The sequence below is a fragment of the Coturnix japonica genome, chromosome 12, assembly GCF_001577835.2.
Source record: "Coturnix japonica isolate 7356 chromosome 12, Coturnix japonica 2.1, whole genome shotgun sequence".
NCBI classification, from domain to species: Eukaryota; Metazoa; Chordata; class Aves; order Galliformes; family Phasianidae; genus Coturnix; species Coturnix japonica.
This window is the reverse complement of record NC_029527.1, coordinates 947,598-968,168: the sequence shown is the minus strand read 5'-3', so window position 1 is coordinate 968,168 and position 20,571 is coordinate 947,598. Positions and strand designations below refer to the sequence as shown.

Sequence of the window (20,571 nt, the reverse complement as noted above, 5' to 3'; positions counted from 1 at the left end):
CTTGAAGGGCTGTTTTCACCACTGCTCTGACTCTCCACAACATCACAAGGCATGTTCCCATTCCCCTCACCTGCCATGAGGTACTTGCAGATCACAGAGGTCTCCAGGAATGAAACGTTACTGACAGAGACCAGGGGGATTCTGTGCTATTGCCCAGAGCGAAAACCAACCAGTGGGGAGACCTTTTGCTGGAATCCTGACCCTTCATCCAGGCAAAAGGCAACTGGCTTCAATGCCACGTTAGGCTCCTTCTGCGCAGAGGGAATTTGGGCTTTGCAGTTCACAGGCAGTCATGGAGGACGTGGGGTGAACACGGTGTTGGCAATGGGAAAACACTCTGAGGAAACCGAAGAGCTTTTGCCCTTCTTTCTGGAGCACGTCTTGTTCTCTTCTGAGAAACCAGGTCCAATGAGTTGAGCTGCATAGTCTCCCACTTAACCAAACCCTCGAAAAGGAGAAGTCAGGGAAGGAAAAGCCATCTATGAGAAAAGGTGGGTTTGATGGGAGCTTACTGAGCTGCAGCACGTAGCCTTTAGGATTTGTGATTATTTCTGCTTTGGTTGTAATTCTGGCATTCAGCAAAGATAGCAACAGTCCTTTCATCTCTTAAAGTTAGTTAATATTACTTAAGTTTTAACCTGAAATGTCTAACCCCTGAGAGGAGGAGGACTCCTCGTGGAGAACTCATCAGCCAATCCTGAGAAGTCACCTAAAGCCAGGAGGCCCATTTCTTCAGCTTGTCACATACAGAACCATCCAGGTCACGTGGAGTTCTGCAGTCTCAACAGCTGAAGCTTCTTATCTTCTGATCATGACATATTTATGTCACTTTTACAAGCTACAAGCTACCCGGCTATTAGCTTAAATGTATAAACAACATCCTCATCTGAACATACTACCTTCTTTTTTAACCCACACACACACTCAAAGCTGGTTAAAAACTGATGGATTTTTGAGAATCAAGGGGAAACATTCCCTAAAAGATTCACTGAATGCAGACTGTTTTCTCAGCAGAAATAATAATACCAACAATAACAATAAATACTTCCAGTCAAACATGTACATATGCTCAATTTTTTGGGGGGAAACAATTAGCTTTCACTTGGATTGGTTTTTTTTAGGATTGGTTTTGGGGTTTTTTTTGCTACTTGATGTGAACTGCTGCCTCCTCAGCCAGCTGAACTCAATCAACTGCTGTTCAACAGAACTTCCTCTATAGCAACAGTATTTCATAGAACTTATGACGCTCTGCTGTAACCTCAAGTTCTCCTGCGTATGGACATGCTTTGAAAGGAACAGCTGCACTTTATCCACATCTCTCTACTTCACTGTCATGCCAACAAGAAAAAAACATGAAGGGAAACATGTTCACTAAACCCACTATGAAAAACGCAGACACAGAACAAAGCGAGAGACAGCAGCCAATGCCAAGTCCTCCAGCACACAGTGTAAGGGGATGAGAGAATCCTGGGCATCCCCACCCTCCTTCCTTGCATGACACTGGTATTTTTAGGGCACTCCTCAGAGTCTGTGTCCAGTCAGCCCTTACTCAGGGCCAGGAATTGTATAGCCACTGCATCACGCCAGAAATACTCAGCCACAGCTCACCCCAAGCCTTCAGCCAATAAGTACAACGAGGTATTGCTGAGCCCACCAGAATAGAAAAGGCATTAAAGAGCGTGACTGCAGAGTCATTCTCAGTCCAACACTGCATGTTTCACACTGTTATCACACGGCTCAGATTGCATAATTACAGCCAAGCACAGGAGTGACTTACCTCCAATGAAGATCACAGGCCCATGATGAGACAGCCTTGGTCTGCCCACCACTGCAGCTCCCTTCACACCACCAAGATTGTTTTAAAGAAAGCAAAAAATAGGTTATCCAATTCTTTGGGAAAGTCTTCCTTCAGGAAAAACAATTCACCTGTTTTACATTTTTAACTAATTCTGCTCAAGTCTGATGAGCAGGAGAGCAACCCCTGTGCAGCCTTCGTTCCTTATATTGACTCAGCTGGAAGCTGACACCCAGCTGAACTTCTGAGATCAGGAACTTCCTTGGGGCTAAATGGTGAAAGTAAAGCACATCCAGCCTGGCCGACTTGCACCTGTGTCAGTGCCCAGATTGTTCTATTGGAGGATCCAGTGCCTTCTAGGTGTCTAGGTTTATATACTCCTCAGCTGCAGTCACACCAAGACAAGCCATGTTCTTGCTGCCAGGTTCAGTGAGTGCCTCCTTCACTGCAGTGCTGCTGCACACCATGCCCTCCTGGGCACCACAAAGGTTCTGTGCACAGCAAGGCTTTCTGAGCCAGCAGAGAGTTTTGCTGCCTGCTCTGATTAAGGCAGTCAACCTCAAAAAGGTAGCAGAGTTTTCCTCATCTTTACAAGTCCTACAAGCCTCGCTGTGCTCAGGTGTTTTGCCTTCCCTTGCATCCCTGATTAATCCCCAGCCTACAGATGTGACCCTACTGCTCCAACAGAGCTCAGGTTGTCAAGCCAAGTCAGCCACAGGCTGCCTGTCTGCAGGAGCCTCTGGTGGCACAGAGCAGGGGCTACTCACATGGACATGAGGGCAGGAATGGCTCTGGCTGTAGTCAGTCACTTGCTGTGGAGGAGTTTCAGCTCTGTGCATCCCAAGGCCACAGAACACACTGCATCCTGCAGCACAGGGAGGCACTTTCTTGGAAAACACAATGTGCTTTACACGATGTAAAGCCCTCCTGGTTTCACGTCTCAGTGCACCTTTCAAGCTAGGAAAGTAAACCAGCACCAGACCAAATGAGAATTGGGATGTTTTCATGAGTGACGGTAAATCACATCACTGCTCACATTGCATAAGAATGAGTGCCTGAGTTCATGGGGCCACAATATTTCTACCCTGACAGTGAGGAAAGGAGGTCAAATCAGTGAAAAAGGAATCCATATCCACATCAAGAGACCTGTTCTCTGCCAGAGAGTTTTGCACTACTGCAAGCTGAGCCTGTGCCCAAACTCTTCTGGGTCTCCAGGGAGGAGCAGAGGCAGAACCCAACAGACAGGCTTTAGAAAGCAAACACTTCCAAATAACTTGGTCATGTTCTTGACGTCACTTCAGAGAATAAAACATAGAACCCAGAGTACCTGGTACTAAACCTAAACCCAGCCACAGTGTGTTACAGCGTAAATACACTTCTTGGAGATCCTTCTGCTAACATCACTGCAAAGTGCTGTGAGCAGGATGTGAGCAGCTGCCTCCAAATAAGATGTCTGTCAGCAGACAGGAGGCTGGAGACAAGCCTCCACGTGAGCCCATGTGATCAAAGCAGGTGATCCTTCAAACCCTCTCTGCAGAGATTTTATCCCAGTGGGGCAGTCAGGCCGTGAGTCACCTGCCACCAGTCACACTCCCACCAGCTCCTCCCAGCAGCATCAGGGTTTCAGGTGGAAAATTACAGGTGTGTTGTGGACCAAAGTTGTAAAACAGGTCACTCTGTGTGCTGCATTTCAGGTGCTTCCTACAGGTGTCCAGCTGAATGGCTCAAGCACGGCAAAGCTGTAAGCACTCTGGAAAAGTTCTTAAAGTGAGCACTACACGTTTGTACTAACAGGTTAAAAGAAAACTCCCTCACAAATATTGTGATATGGCATATTTGCAGTTAAACTTCACTTTTATACTGTCTCTCTGACCCTGTGAAACGAGAAGCAAATGTCTCACCACTTGCAGAGATGGTTCAGCATTGCCCCCTCTGGCCAGTGGCAGCACAGAAGAAAAAGTCTGACGAGTTCAACCGGCGTAGTTTCTTGTTTGCATGGGTCTTCTCAGGGCATTGCACCACATCAGCCTCCTTCGGGTGGATTTCCTCACCAAAGGTTGGCACTAGTGCCTTGAACATGGACTGCTGCATCACACCAGTCTTCCTTCTTCCTCCTTCTGCAATATTCATCAACTTTGGGCAGAAGAAGTGGCACACTTCATAATCCCAGCTAGTGACGTGGCTATTAAGATATTAAGAGGCATCATCTCCAAAGTCTTCTACAAAGACTGTGGAAGACAGACCCCAGCCAGGAAAGGGGAAAGACGGGGTAACCCCCATTTCCTGCAGACCTTCTTCTTCCTCATTTTATTGATCTACCCTCTATCACGATCTGCCCCATCTTTTCATCTGTTGCATCCACGCAACAAAACTGCAAGCAGCAGTTAAACATTTCTGGGCATGGGATGCCTCCCACATCCAAACTGCCAAGGTTTGCTTGTTGGCGTATTGCATTTTGCACCAACCACAGTTTAGTTCAAGAACAGACTCACAGAGCTTCTTTCTGAACCAATTCATGGGGACGTACCGCGTTCTGTCCTACCGCGCTCCCATCTGCCTTACCAAAGGGTATTTATAAATCCCTAAAACTGGATTGCCTTTCAGGGAAGGCCGCAAGGTCCAGTCCATCAGGTGCTGGAATTCTACAGGGCAGGAGCAGCGCTGGGCTCCTCATACCTTGTGGATGATGGCAGAGCTTCTTTTAGTTCTTAACCTTTTCCTTCACGGCAGAAGGAAACCGTGTCAGTGCAAGTGAACATGCCGCACCGGCACGAAGAACAAGCCCGGCTGCCAAGCTAATTGTGGAGATAGGAACAGGGGCTAGGAGGGTAGGAAAGGAGATGGGGCGCCCTTTCTATTAGAGTTGTTTTGACGCCCTAAATGGGCCAGGAGGAGGGAGTGTATCTTCTCAGATAAAGACTGATTATGCAATGCAGGGATTTTATTCTTCCAATGGAAAAATCTTGACAACCATAAATAGGAGCGTTCACATTACAGGGAAATTCTAGCTAGGCTTTTCGCTACATCTCCTGCAGCACTTTCCAGATTCAACCACCTTCTTCTATCTGAGCTCATGTGCACACTGCGGGATTCACATACTTCACCCCCCATTACCTACAGCCAGACTGAAGTCAGTGCAGCAAGAGGTGAAAAGGCTGAAGAACAACCTCATAGCAATAACCCTCAGTGCGGGCACAGGTAAGGGGAAAGACTGAAATGTACTTAAACTGGGAGGGAAAGAAGAGGAAGAATGGCAGAGGGAGGAAGAAAAACAAAAGGAAAGAAGTAGAAATTTGTATATGCAGGGGAGAGTCCCAATATCTCCTGCATTAGACTGATACGGAACACACGGGAGAATCTGTGGAAGTTCTTAGAAGAAGAAAGAGTCACATTAAGGTTCTTGAGTCTTTAACTTCAGTTTTGAGATTTTTGATATTGCAGGAAAAGGAGCGAAAGGAAATCTATTACCTGCAGACCACACCTGTGTTAGTCCTGCAAGGTTTCCCTTCTCCCTGCCAAAACTCCATGTTGGTCCACGATCACTTGAAAACCTAAGACCCCTGTGCTTTAATGAGCAGCAGCCAAGGGAGATTGGCTGCTTCTGAGAGACCTGTGACATTTCACATCATCAGATATGAGCCTGTTCTGGGAAACGGAATTTTTATACTCATCCCTCCAATGCATCGACTCCATCCATTAATGGCAGCCTTCCAATGTTCTACTTAGTTTTACTGCCAAGCCAGGATCATGCAGGGGAATAAATAACTGAAGTCTATTAGTAACAGAAAAATGCTATGCAAAAGCAAACTCAGCAGAGCTGCACCACGGATTCTATGGCAAATTGCAGAGTAGAAACAGAGTTTTCTTTTTCAGAACAGGCAACAGTGCTCCTCCAGCTTTTGCCTGTCAATCCTTGATGCTCTCCAGATCTGCAGCCAGAAGGAAGGGGAAATAAGTTGTTTCTCTGCCTGAATGTTCATGTCTCATTATGAGCTGAAAAAGATACACGCTCTGCATGCTCTGCTACTCCTTTCATTCTCAGTTCTGTCCAGTAACATCTAATTATTGCTTTCTTCTTGCATTCTTTATCTCAATTCTAAACTGTCATCATTTCTAGGAATACCTTTCTGTACCACAACTAAGGATTGAAGAATTTGTTTTAGCTGATTTTTGGCTTATCTACCTTACATTCTCCTCTTATTTTCTAGCCTGAAAACTTCAGCTTGCATTATAGGCAAGCATCCCTCAGCTCTGACCCAAGGCAACAAAGCTGTTGTGAGAACACTCACAACCCAAGACATGATTTCATTTTCTCTCAACCAAAACACCTTCCCACACTTCCAAACAAACCTAATCAAGACGGTTTGCAAAAGGGTCCCACTATCATCTCTGGCAAAGGCAGCTCTGCTAAACTTCCTTCTGCAGTTTCATGCATAAAGGTTGTTTCCACCAAAGGTATTCCCAAAATACATCCCAGAACATATTTTAATCTTTAGTGGAAAGAAATACACAGAGATATAGCATATAAGGAATGATGGACACAGAGACAAAGCTACCTTACTGCAGCCACAACACAGATCTGTGCCAAAAGGGAACAGAAAATGGCAGCTGGGAAGTAGAGATGCAAAGTTTACAATTGCATCCTACTCTGCAGGTTTTGCTACTGCAAGATGCTGTCAAATGGCCCAACCCTCAGCCAGGTTGGTGAAGTCTCTGTCCTCAAACACTGGGATACAGCCAAAGCTGGCTATCTGCATAGCTCAGCTACCTTGAAACTCCCCTTGTCCTGCAGCTGACTTAGAACTTGGCTGTTGGTTCTCCATTACAGCTGCTGACTGCTGCAACTTGCTCTCCTGCCTATACGTTAGGATTGGGCTGTCCATAGCACTGGCATGCACAAAACAGAATGAGACTGTGTCAGAGATTTAAGTTACTCTCTGCTTTCTTTGCTCCTGCAGGCTTCTCAGGTTCCTTCAGTTTCCATTTCTCCCTTTGAGATGCTGCTCCAAAATCTCACTCCTCTAATGGCTCAAAATCTAATTTTCAGGCTAAGTTTATTAATAGCAAATTTGTACCAATTTGTCCTTGTGCCAGTATTGATCTTTATTATAAGGCCTCTCCTTCCCCTCTAGTATTTACTTTGCAATGAAGTGTTTACGAAGAGACATCACATTCCTCTTCCAGTCTTTGTTTTGCTAAGCCAAACAAACTGATCTCTTTTAGTTTTCTCTCATCTGCTGAGCTTTCTGGCCCTCACTCACCCTCTGAGCCCTGTTCTGCACCTGCTCCTATGTAAGCATTCTTTATTGACAGAACCAAACACAGTGTTCCCAGCACTCTTGAATCTTGGCATTAAACGTCCCTGTTTGTACCAGGACAGTCTCCTTGAAACCATCCCTGCAAACACATTGGCCCCAATACTTATCCATCGTATTTCTTCTGGTATCAAAGTTACTCTGCTGCCCAGCTGCCTCCATAGCTCTTTCCCTGCACTCCTCCTGCTAGCACCTAATGCAGATGGCTCCTGTGTGGGCATGGCTCCTGGCTCTGTGCTCCTGCAGGGCTCCCACACTGTGGACTAGTTGTACTGCTCTGCTCCCTGACTTTGAAGGTAGATTCTCACAGGAGATTCCCCCAGCCCCATTTCTACTCAACCTCCTTCCCCTGTTTGTTGGCTTTTCTGCCCACCACCAATTGCCTGCACCTTCCATAGGTCAGCCAGCATTGCCAAGGCCCCATATCTAAGACTTCTGCCCTACTCAGAACTACACAGTCTTAAACAGACTCCAAAGGTCCAAGACACAGATGAACCACCCATCCCAAATGGCCAGATATAGCCACTGAAGCTCCCTCGGCTTCTTCAAACAGGGGCGTTCTTTTCTTAATGTGGGTCACTTCTCCCCACGTGTCCCTATGAACTAATTGCCAGCTGCCGACTCATGGGGAAAAAATCCTGCTGGCTTCATTGCATTGGGGTTTCCCTGCAGTTTCTGGTACTGTAACCTGAGCGAGGATGTCTCGGATCACAGCCCTTAGGCCAGCCTTTCCAAGGCTCGCTTTGAGAGCAAAAATGACACACAGAGTACAGGTTAATAACAAGCAAAGGCATTCTCAGACCTGCATGAAGTATCAATTTGGACGTAGCTAAACCCAGATCTTAGCTTAGGGAACAAAGAATTCCTCTGTTCTCCAAACCTTAATCCAGTTCTGCGAATTGATGCAAATGGGGACATCTTGCTGTCTTGCGGATGTATAAATCAGATGAGCACACTCATGGGAACCTGCCCAGTGCTATTTCAGTGGCACAGTTCCAGGAAGCGCCCTCATACCCTGCTCCCATGTGCCCTCATGTGCTGCTCCCAGATCCTTGCAGTAATAACAGCCTTAAGGCTTCATAGCATAAGCCAGCTCAGAGAACCTGCCTGCTCTACACTAACTTGGGAACTGCCACTCATTTTCTCATCTCTCCATCTGCAGCACAGCTGTCGATGTTGTTATTTCTGACTCATGGAGAGCCCAGAATTCCCTGTTAGGTACGGCTTTTCTTTTTAAACTGATACCAATGATAAAAACTGGGGGGGAAAAAGTGTCTTTAAATTGGTGCAGTGTGTGTGAACATGACAGCTTGGCCTTGCTACAGGCAGTAGCAGCATACTGCTAACTGCCCCCTGCTTCTCTGATGGAGTATTTTATTGCCTGTAACTTCTGGTGTCCAGACTGTACATGAACTGCCATGAGAAATCTGCATTGTCACTGCAGTCCTTTGCCATGCCTCAGCCCTGACAGAACTGCTCATCTGCTGTGGATTCTACTCCCAAAGCAAACGTTTGCTTAAGACAAGCAAGTAATCTGTCTCTGCAGCATCAGTTTGTTTCAACCGTATGGCATAACAACCTCACGGATTTCATTTCAGATTGATAACGTTTTCACCTGTGCTGTGAGCCACACTACAGTTTGGTTTCCCAACCCATAACCTCCCACCACTGTCGGCAGTGACGACTGCAGAAAGGCAACCAGAGAAACACTCCTCCACACGAGCAACAGAATCTCACCCGTTAGGCATCACATCACAGTGCAAAGTGCAACAGGAAAGGAAGGTAGGGAGCTGATAATTCTAAAGCTTCCCAGTTAACATATGCTATCAGCCCTGTTCCAGCCTTCCATGTCTTATTGGAACACATCTGTACCGCTTGTTTGGGCAGCACCTCAGAAAAGAGGAAGAGCCATGACTATGTTTGCCATTTTGCCTGTGCAGGGGGAGCAGGGGGGTGGCAAAGGCCCAGCACTGAGCACACGCTGTCCTTTCCCTGCGTGAGAGGCAGGAAAGATGGCAGCTGCTTGAACAGCATGCTCCTGTGTGGGAGCCAGAGAAGAGCAGCTCGTGCAAAGAAGGAATTTTTAGGACTTTCACTATGGAGACTTGGGTTTGAGTCCTGATGTGAAAGCTGAGTCTTCTGCACTCAGTGCAAAGAAGGGTAAGAAACACTCACTACCTTCACAGGGACAGAGAGACAACCAAGCACCACCAAAGTGTTCTGATGGGAAAACTGCTTTTAAGAAGACCTTTGTTTGATTTGATGAAGAGCACTGATTCTGATACAAACGTTCCTGCCAAAGCTACTTGGAACAGCTTTGCTTCTGGCAGCTCAGCAGCTCTATTTCAGAACTTGCAAATTGCACATATTTTATCCTAGAGGTTTTTATACCACGTATATCATTTATTGCCTTGCCCTGACATGACAGCAGCTGTGAAATATTTCATCTTCTTTCAGATGATCAGATGAATTGCATCATACTACAGAACAAAACGTTACCTGCTTTCTTAGATGAAGCCATTCCTGGGTGTTATAATGGCACCGTCAAGCTTTCATTACATTGCAAACAATGGACTTCCTGTTCTAGGGAATACGATAAGATGTTTCAATCCATACTAAGTAGCAGCTGATCTTATCAATTAAAAGCATGTTTTCCTACACAATACACTTACTATGACTATCAGCGTATACTTACCAAATCAGCAGTAAGTTGCATAACAACTTAAAATGGATATAATTCCAAATGACAATTCAGAAATCACAAAGCAAAGTGCTTCTAAAATCCAAATCTGGGACACAGCATCCTCATGGGAAAGCTGAAAAACGAACTACTTAATTCTGATTAAAGAATAGGGGAAAAGAAAAGAACAAACAAGCCGTAGAGTGACAGAACTTCCCAGAAAATAGCAGTCCTGAGTTACAGTGATGCATATTAACTTGAGAAGCCTGAGCAAGGCTTTTTTGTTAGGGACAAAAAGGATCGGGATGGAGGGAATTCTGCAAGGACCCACAGCACGAACAGCAGGGCTGCAGGAGGGCAGGCACAGAGAGATGTGAGTGCACCAGGGCACTGAGCGTAGCTTTGGTGGAGGAGTAAAGCACTGCTGGGTCAGCAGCGCACAGAAAAAGGGCCTCTTCAGCCACAAAAGCAGCAGGTCAGCTCCTGAGGGAAGCATCACTCTCCTGTGTAGGACAACACTGGGATGCTTGAGGTGCCCACATGAGTTTCTTCACCACTGAGATACCTCCTAGACTCTGCATGGGATGAGCAGTTGCTATCAGGCACCAGCTGTCGCAGACTGGGGCTGCAAGCATTTACTGTGCCACCAGGGTCCCAGCAACAGCCAGATCATCTCTAAACAGAGATGAACAGTGTTCATCTCTACATTTGGGTGCCCATGACTCCAGCCCATTCATGCTCATGACCAATCCTGGCCTCCTCATCCCGGCCCTTCTGAGAAACTATGTTATTTAGTTGCTAAATTAAATAATACTTAACTAATATATTTATCCTGATATTTTAGATGTGGCAAAGGCAACCTATTCAAAGACAAACACTTCACTCACTATTTACGCCACTTTCCTTTCCCACATAGGCCATGATGGATGGAGAAGCCAAAATAAATGAATAATTCACTGCCTCCACAACCTTGGCTTCAACGCTGGTCAATAAGGCACGCAGTTGATCCTTGAAGTAAGACAGATGATGTCTTTGCTGGGCTTATGGAACTTATCCATGGAGTTTATTGCACAATTCAGGATCTGCATCACATATGTGTGAGTGTCATCAAGGCGGAAAAGGTTACAATGCTGAACAAAGGGCCACTGTCTGCTGACACTAATGAGACAAAAAAACTCACTGACCTGGAAGCTGAAGTACAAAAACTGCTTGCAGCCTGAGTGCCCCCTGCCCATACGCATTAAAAAGTCTTGTTTGAGTGCAGGATAGCCTTAATCTGCAAACACAACACATGCTAACAGCATGACTTTCACCCTAGCAAAGCCCATCAGCCACAAAACCAGATGTAAAGCGGTGCAGGAGTAAAGTGCATTTTAGAGTGGGATTTTTCTGTCACAAGCTTAATCTAAATTATCTAGCATAAGGAAATCTACCCATGAAAGCCAACAGTGTTGGCATAGGGTGAGTTATACAAGACCCTGGCAGGAGAAGTAAGTACTGAAAGCTTAGAGAGAGAGATGGAACAACCTGTGAGAACAGCTTTTAAGCACTACAGCAATACAAACACACTGTGCTTGGCTTGCAAAGGATTAGAGGAGGACTTGAGAGAAGCAACAGGCTCAAAGTCAAAAGGGGTGGTGAGAAGGTCATCCTCGATGAGTGGTGGTGGAAAAGGAGAAAAGTCTTACCAGCTTAACAACCTCAAGTCCCTGGAAAGGCTCAGATTGATGAGGGGACCCTTGTTTCATGGAACACAAATACTGCATAGCACCAGGTGGGCCAACTTCAGCCCAGCTGGAACATGCAGGGCAACTTCACTGAGATCAGACTTCAGCTGCCTACTCTGGATTTACAGCTGGATCATCAAAGCCCAACACAAACTTATGTGTATTTCAGACCAACAGTGAGGATTTTGCAATCAGAAGGCACTCTGCTGGGCAAGGCTGCTTTTGTAGCAGCTCAGGCTGCTAGGTTCAGGACTCCAGGACTCCACTGCAGCAGATGCTCGATAGCACACTGTGCCCCACAGTGCCTATGCTGTAGCACACACTGAAAATTGCCCTCATGCTACATCTCAAGGTTGAGGCTCTTCAAATCAAACACTTCTCAGGCTGCATTCGCCCATCTTTTCTTCATGCAAAGAGAAGGGAATAGCAATAACTGCTTCCAACTCTCAAGTGAACTGCTTCACTCAGTGAAGTGAGAAACAAGTCCAGTGAGGTTGACAGAAGCATCATTAAGAACAGCTGAGCTCTTTCCCTATACCATCTGCATTGGCCCTGGATGTTTGGAAGGCTGACTCTTCTTTGCCATACTGCAGATTCTTTGCCATGCTGCAGCTCCAGCCTGAGAGATGAAAACCCGTTTCCTGATGCCTCGTGCCATGGGCAGGATGATCTCTAAATACCTCAGCTGTCACAGAAGAAAGAATGAAGGCTGAGACTACTTCAACAAGCTGAAACCAGATCAGGTACTTAATAGGGATGAGGTACTTTCCTCCCCAGGCATCGGTTTGTTTGCATGCTTGTTCAAAGGCTTTACACCCTGCTATAACTCTGCTCATGTAGCCACGCTTATGGTCATAGCACTGCAACTGAAACTAGTTTCTTGTTGATGCCCATTCTCAATGAGATTGTATGAGCATGCAAGACAAAGAAAAGTGACTTTTCAGGTTTGCTGAAAAATGAAAAACTGTAAAAGAAAAAGATGAAGACAAAGACCTTTAGAGGTAGGGAGCTGCTATTTAACACTACAGTTCTGATGTGAACCATGTACAGTAGGCAAACCATGGAGACCACAACGTGTGGCAGCACTGCAGCAACGATGTATTTCATCCTCCTGTACTGCAAAAGCACCACTGGCTGCTGTGAACAGGATGCAGACCTAACTTTCTCATCACTCTGTTGTCGGTTGGTTTGCCTGGGTCATGCTCTCACTGTGCTCAGAGATGCACTTGTGGAAAATCTAGCAGTGGTACTTTGACTTACTCCCACATCCTTTGGTTTTGCACGAGCATCACTGAAAATAAGCAAAACAAACCCGACTTATCTTACTGCAGCACAGTGCTGTTGGCTCATTCTCTGCCTGGGTATGATTGAGGTGAGTACCACAGGACAGTCAGAGCTTTCTACAGTAACCGACTACTTCACACCCACTATATGAGGGCCTCATAAAATATTCTGAGGCAGAACTCTCTTATGTCCCTACACTGAAATTCTCCAGCACGTGGATTTCTCTTTCTTCAGGTATGAGAGAAAGCAGTTTAAAGCAGTTCAGTCAAAGAGACAATCCCTTAAATACAGCTGATTTTGCAAGTGTTCCAGTACATTTGCACACAGCATTTTGCGCAAAGCTCTGAGCACAGGTCCAGTTCTGGAGCAGTGTGCATGGAGCACACAGGTCAGTGTGATCTCACCACTCACTTCAAGCATGCTCCTCAGCCTGCTCCATTCTTCTCCATTATTTCTACCTGAAGTCTGACACTACCCATACATACTGTCTCCAGAAGGGATCAAAAACCCAAACCCAAGTGAACAGGCAATCTGGCAAACTGCTTATACATTTACTCTGCCCTCAGAAGGCTTGTCCACCATGGTAGTAATGGGTGAGACCAGAATGGCAAGGGACAAAGACCACACAGATCAGCATCCTGCAAGGCACCACCTCCTGCTCACAGGCATAATTACAGAAGCTCTTCAGTCTTCAATGCAAATGCTGGGAACAAGTTAGGTGCAGGATCTGAACCCTGGGCTTGTCATCCTAAGCCCAACTGGCTCAAAGAGGCAACTGCAAGGCAAGAGAGAGCTGGTTACAGGCCTGATTCTGTAACTACTGCATGCTGTTTGAACATCCCTGATGTTACAGTAGCTTATGCAACCTGTCCCAAACCTCAGCAACTGAATGACAAGTGCGATTTGGCTACGAACCCGGTGCAAAGGGATAGTGCTATCTAAATAACTCGCTGTACTCACCAGGCACTGTACAAATCATGCTGAGCCTTGCAAGCAGCTGCCAGGCAAAAGCAGCAGAGAAAAGCTGTGAGGTGACCCTCCACAGGGAAGGGGAACATCTGAAAGCCCACACGCTTCACTAAAAGCACATCAAAACATCCATGAAAAAGGCAATTGGCTGAAGGAACTTGATAAAGTCTCTCTTGGAATCTCATCATCATCTCAATTGTGAGAGAGAAGACTTCTCCCGCTGGGTGTTTGTCCCTCTGGATGCAACCCTGAGCAGAAGAAAACAAGTTTCTAAACTAAAACTTTAAATACAGCTTTTGAAAACTTGCCCAGACAAACAAAACATTAATGCAAGTTTTGGCCTGGTCTCCACTGCTTGGGAAATAACTTCTCCCCACAATAACAGAAGCTGTAGCAGCTCTGTTATTTCAATCACCACAAGCACAAACACCTCCCTGCACCATGTTTGAAGCACACTATCCTTCAGCATGCTCTGCCTCCATTTCCAGCAGGGAAAGAAGGGTGAGAAAGCGATCCACAGAAACATTATGTTGGTCTTTCCTCAGAAATAAGGACTGTAAGGGAACAGGCTAATACAGGGAAGCTGCTGTGAGGAAAGAGCAAATTCTACACCTCGAGACAAGAATAGCACCCAGCTTCTATGAAAGCAAGGACAACTAGGTACTAAGGTACTTTCCTGCTGTAAGCACAGAGAAGCATCAGAACAGACTGTGTGCAAAAATCCCAGTCATCATCAGAAGCCTTATAGGTCAAGTTAGGTAAACGTGAATGATGTAAGCCAAGCTGATCCTTACTTGGACAGGGAAATTATGCTAGATGACTGATGAACTCTCATCCAGTCCATTGTACTCTATGACCCTGCATCACAGAACTGGGTGCTGGCCAGTACCCTGCACACATTCAGTCACCTGGCTCCCCAGAGGATTCCTGTGCCACCTTTGCTGAGTCCCTCTGCATTTTGCCAGCTCTGCACCTGGAAAGGGGTCTCATCCCTGCTGCATATGTCTTAGACTCTCTGAGGCTCTTAGGAAGTCCCTTTCACCCCACACTCTGAATGGAACACAAAAGCAGGGGTGGCAGTTGTAATTCAGGATGTATACTTGGAAGTTACACCAGAGCAAAAACAGACTGTCAAAAGCTATGGATCAGTGCAGCCCTGAGGGAGATTCAGGCCTCCCATAACCAGCACAGTTACAACTCCTGTATCACAGTCACAAGGACCCCTCCCAGCCTCCCTACACTAGGCCTGTACCTCAGCACAGGAATGGAGTTAAAGCCCCACTTTGCAGCCATATCCATTGAGTCCACTGTGGGGTGGGGGGCTGCACTCTGCCACATTGAGAGCACACAGGAAACCTGCTCCCCACAGACACAGCAGGCTGGGAACACAGCACCATCTGCAGGGCTCTGCCACACACCGAGCTTTGCCTGTCCCCAGCTCAGAAGGCCAGCAAGGTCTGGGTAGGCACTTTGTACCAGGTCACTCTCCAGAAATACACACCTGAACCACACTCATCAAGGTCCTGTAGGAAAACAAGGCTTCTCTGAAAGCATCACTTCAGAAACAAATTGCCGTTTCAATACAGTTCCAAAGACCCACTGAGATGCCAGAAAATTAAATGCATTTTGATAGCGATTATGTAAAGCATCAGCCTTTCTGAGGCTCAGGGGAGCAGCTGCACGGCTGCAGAGAGCTGACGTGCACAGGAGATTGCTGGCATCAGCACAGCCTTATGCTCACAGACACAGTCAGTGCTTTAGTGAGGGCTCTGGGAGTATCTGAGGTTCTCGCAGCTACCACATCCAAAGAGCTTCGCAGAGCTTCTGTACCAAAAGGAGCCCAGGCCAATGTGTGCAAAGCAGTGAAGAACACGTTGTACTACAGCAGCACATTCCCTCAGATGCGGGTCTGACAAATCCCGCCCCTTGGGAGGAAGAACAATTTTTCTTCATTCTTGTCTTTATGAGAAGGTCAGCAACACCATGTGATTATCCTGACGTGTAACCACTATGCAGTGCAAGCCCAGAGAAATACAAGCATGTTTGTTATTGGTTTTGCTATAAATATAGGAATTTAACACTTGCCCAACTGGATTAGACCAAGAGTCCACCTCTCAGAAGAAGAGCTCAGAGCTCTAACAAGTGCTTGCTCTGACAAAAGGTGGCTGCATCCTGCAGCTCAGCCAGCAGTGTTCACAGAGGGGCAGCTTCCTTCACAGCCTGCTGCAGGAACCAGCCTTCCCCTACAAAAATGCAACATGATGCTCTTTAGTGCCCTGATATCATAGAACTATAGAATGGCCTGGGTTGAAAAGGACCTCAAAGATCATCCAGTTTCAACCCTCACACCACAGGCAGGGTTGCCAACCACCAGACCAGGCTGTCCAGAGCCACATCCAGCCTGGTCTTGAAGGCATTCAGGGACTGGGCAACGTATCACCCAGCTTCTAAAGTATCCTGCAGATGTACACTGTGTTTGTTAGCTCTGTGTTTCATAAATACTGTCAACTCTCAGACAAAACATTTCAGAAACCAAATTTAAAGGCCTAAGCCTGAGAAACTCAGCTAAAGACGCTAAGATGTTATTGTTACTATTTACTACAAACAAACAAACCACCACAGTACATTTCTGACCACAATCTGTACTCACTGCTGCCAGAATCAGCTGGGCTGGAACTTGATTTCCAAACCTATGATTAAGTACACTCTAACTGAACCTTTTTTCCTCACTTTCCATCCATTTGCTCTACTGTGCTAAACCACAGCAGGTAGCACAGTCCAACGAGGGCTCATAATTTCATGTACAAAGCTTACAAAGATGTTTCAGGCAGCCCTAAGTCATCCTTCCCCAACAAAGAAATGGACCTCAGCTAATCCCGTGGGTACCAAGAGACTGGATCTTACTTAAGACTTATCCTGTTGTCAAATTCTGTATAACTTTTTTTCCCCTCACCTTTTTGATTTCTCTGAAACTGAAGCAGTGATTCTGGCCTTCTTTGTAAAGTCTTACAATCCAAATCCCTACCTGGAAGTTAAGCATTAGTATTACTATCAGAAGCAATTTGAAGATCCCAGATATTTATTCAGAACAGCTGGCATGTTTGAAAACTCAGTTGTAAAGCATTTCTTATAAGACTCAATTTAACCTACATACAACACTACCTTTCTTATGATGGTTTTATTGTTTCTGGCAGCATCCATAAAGTATCAGGTGCTGTAGATTCAGATAATTTTAACCAACACCAAGAGCTCCTTCCTCTCAACTGACTCTATACAACCACAAATATGGAGTGAAAGTATGTCAGGGAGAGGTGCTTTCCCAGTTGTGGTCCTTAACTACCTAAATAAAAGGCTTTCCCTTCTAGTCCAAACAAGTATATTCCAAAGGAAGGGGCTAATTGATCCATAGATTGTTGTCTGTTCTCTTCCAAAATCCTCCTCAACTCACATATCACCAAAATGACTTTATCTGAGCTGCAGAACTCTGTCTGTCCTAAGCAATCATGGTATAACTTGTGTAATGATGCTTCAGTGACATTCAACAGTACTAGGAAACAAAGGCTGCTTTCCTTTTGGAGCATCAGGATCCTAAAAAGAGACTTGAATTTGAAGTGTGCAAGTTAGTCATGTCCCACTATATAACTGCACACTCATGAAATACTATATGCCAAAGTTGGGACCATTATCACCCAGGTTGGTCACATTTTCAGTTTTATCTCAAGGTTAAAAAAAGGTGATGTTCTTTCTAGGCAAAGTGAGTGATACAACATGTTGACGAGTTGTATCTTTAACATATTTCCTTGAAATTTGCTATCACAGCAAGGAAATATCTGGAGCTGTGAACTCTTCCTCATTTGGTCCTGAGCTTAATGAGTCACTTGAACAGAGTGAGGTTCACGAAGTTCCCTGAGGAAGGTTAAACACTTCCAAACACTCTTGTGATCCTTTGCAACTGTAGATTAAATCTGTATTGGAAGTGAGGGGTCTGTCACTGCATGGAGAAGTCATAAACCAGAAAATGGAGATGTCTTTTGTCACGCAGCTTTCATCAAGCTATTCAAGACGGGCTCACCAGCAAAAAAGCTTACTGCAAGAAAGGATGTTGTTTCTGGTACAGTTGTCATCTGCTTTGCTTTTGGATGTGCAGAAACCTAGGCCTGTGGGAGAAAAATAAGCAGTTTTAAGTCTTGCTAGGGTGAACACAGTTCTACCTCTATCATATAAAGGCAGCAACTTACCAATGGCAGTAATTTCATCAGAGCTAGTCACCCCACCAGAAATGCTCACCTGTGCCAGAATCTCTGACTCAGAAAAGATTATCTCATGATATAATAAAGTTCAGACAGTTGAAAAGAGTCCCTGGTTTGTTAAAGGTTGGCTTCAGCTGCTGACTTTCTCTTGCTGAGTTTCATTCAATATATCAGGCTGCAGGGATCTAATTTATATGGGACACAGTCATATACTCAAAGTAAAATCTGAATGTAAAACAGACTTACTTGCCACAAAAGTCCTTGTGAACAGCATGAAGGGTGAGGAGCAAGTCAGGATGCTCACACAGCCAATCCTCCACCATACCTGGGTGTCTGGGATCAACTTCCAGAAACACACTCCTGAAAAGATGTGACACATAACTAGGTTGCTAGGCCAACAAAAACTAAAATCTTCCTTTATGGAACGCTGCAAATCAGTGATCTTAAAACAGACTGCAGCTATCTATTTAAGAACAGATTCCAACCGCCTCCTTCAGAGGAAGAAAATGTTGATCTTAATGGGAATTTTCATGATACTCCTCTGTAAGAGCAGTTTTAACCTGGTACTGAGATGATAGGAGCCTTCTGAACCCTGCGTAGGAATATCACCCACCAGCTTTATCTTTCTGATGCCCACAAAGATTCAAAGTGGAGCATGCTGCTCTACAATGCAAATGCACGAATGCTGAACACTGGACTGGAAACGTGGAGTTCCTTTGTATGAGAATGGTGACATTAAGTCCCAGCAGTGAGAGTCAAAGTACAAGTCAGTACACACATTTTACTGTGATAATTATCTCCATAGATGAGTTATGAAACCACCACCAGGTTTCAGGTCATACTGTCTTACACATGATTGACTATACAAAGGAGAGAGCAATAGGGATAAAGGAACTAGTCAGACAGCTTCAGATAAAGCACCAGGACACAGCTTGGTCACAAAGAACCATTTCCATCTTGGCTGCAGCCAGGCTTTGTGACATGGGCCCATTTCTGAAACTCTCCTCCTGCAACAAGGTGGAACCACTCCAGGTTACAGGCAGGTGGAAATGGACTACAGCCTTTGACAGTTTAGCAAGATACAAGTTAAACAGGCAAAGCACAGAGGCCAAGCCCCAACCCTACACTCTCTTGAGAATTCCTGAACAGCCCCACACCGAACACTCCCTATAAATTCACCAAACTAATTACGGGCTGGGTGTGGTTCTTGTTATTGACCTTAAAAGACTCCTACCCCGCAATGTGGGCTCCACCTTATAAAACAAACAAAAAAGGGACTAGGAAAAATATCTTAACAGTCATCCCCACGGGACTGATGTCTCCCGCTGGGAAGCACTGGGGAACAACTTCTGCTCTTGTGGCTGAGCAAAAGAATATGGACTTTTTTCTTTCCATTGTGCTCCTCGGTACTCCTGTTCTTCTTCCCAAAACAAGAGATTTTCAATGATCTCTCTGACGCTGGTAAAGACAGGAATTTTCAACAGGATATAAGACTGGCAGGGCACAAAAGACATTTGGATATCAGCATGCTGATCTTCAATCATAAAATGGATCTCCCATGACAGCAAGTAGAAACCAATCAGTCTCAAGCATCCCTTGTGCAGAAATCCAACATTTAAGAAACAGTCTCACGCTGATTACCATTATTCTCCCAGGACATTCAGCACTGAATCCTGGCATAACATACAAGCTTCCCTAATTAAAGAGTGAGAGGGAAACAGATCTACACCCATTCTCACAGAGCACTATATTGTTTTTCCCTTAACAGCTTTTCTGCTTGGAAAGCTTTTTTTTTTTTTTTTTTGTACTTCCTTTCCCTCTGTTCTCTCTTGTTCTTTCTGTTGCTGCTTTGAGTTTTAAAGATTCTAATTTTGTTAATGTCTACAAAACACCAGCGCTGGTTAAAGAAGGCCCATATCCCTACATTAATGAATTTCAAACTTCATTTCAAAATTAATGATTTTGCTTATATACATCATTTTTTTTTGTAAATAAATACAAATGTATTACTATTACTAGATGGGTATTTCTGCAGTCATTTTCCCCCAGTACAATCCTGTATGAAATAACAACAGTAGTTACAGATACGGAGAGAAGATGTGAGATTCAAAAGGAGGATCACACTCACCCAGAATCCTTCAGAAGAGAAGGAGCCAGAGTCAGAATTGTTTTGATGACTCTCATCCCGTCATCTCCCCCATCCAATGCATCAAGGTCCTCATAGCTAGAGGTTGGAAATAAGGCATTAATAGCAATTCATAATGCATGAGCCATGCCCTTGAGGATGCACTGCCCTGCTCCAAAGGCAAAGGTGCAACTAATAAACTCCATCCCCGTTACAGCAGGTGAGAGCACTCATCGCTCTTATGAGAAATACAGAGAGTAAGAAGGCTGCCACCTCTAGGCTGAGAAACCCCAAGCCAAGCACAAGCAGAAAACATTCCTTGGACTCTTTCTTAAGCCTTCTAGTCACTTGCATCCAGGATGACAGTTCCAACATATGGATATGTTCTTTCTGTGCTAGCTAGACAGGGAAAGAGTGGGTTGTACA

At 45.3% G+C, this 20,571-nt stretch overlaps 1 protein-coding gene across 7 annotated transcripts in view; it reads right to left on the bottom strand.

The window, feature by feature from the left end:
- Positions 1–20,571, bottom strand: part of HEMK1 (HemK methyltransferase family member 1) — an 85,343-nt gene that overhangs the window by 41,279 nt on the left and 23,493 nt on the right. For all 7 annotated transcript variants that reach the window (XM_015874504.2, XM_032447318.1, XM_015874500.1 and 4 more), the window contains 3 exons: positions 20,149–20,244; positions 18,267–18,380; positions 1,778–17,927 (listed from right to left, as the gene is read on the bottom strand). In XM_015874504.2, coding sequence (XP_015729990.1) covers positions 17,891–17,927; positions 18,267–18,380; positions 20,149–20,244 — 247 coding nt within the window. In that variant the 3' untranslated portion in view covers positions 1,778–17,890. The remainder of the gene's footprint in view (positions 1–1,777; positions 17,928–18,266; positions 18,381–20,148; positions 20,245–20,571) is intronic.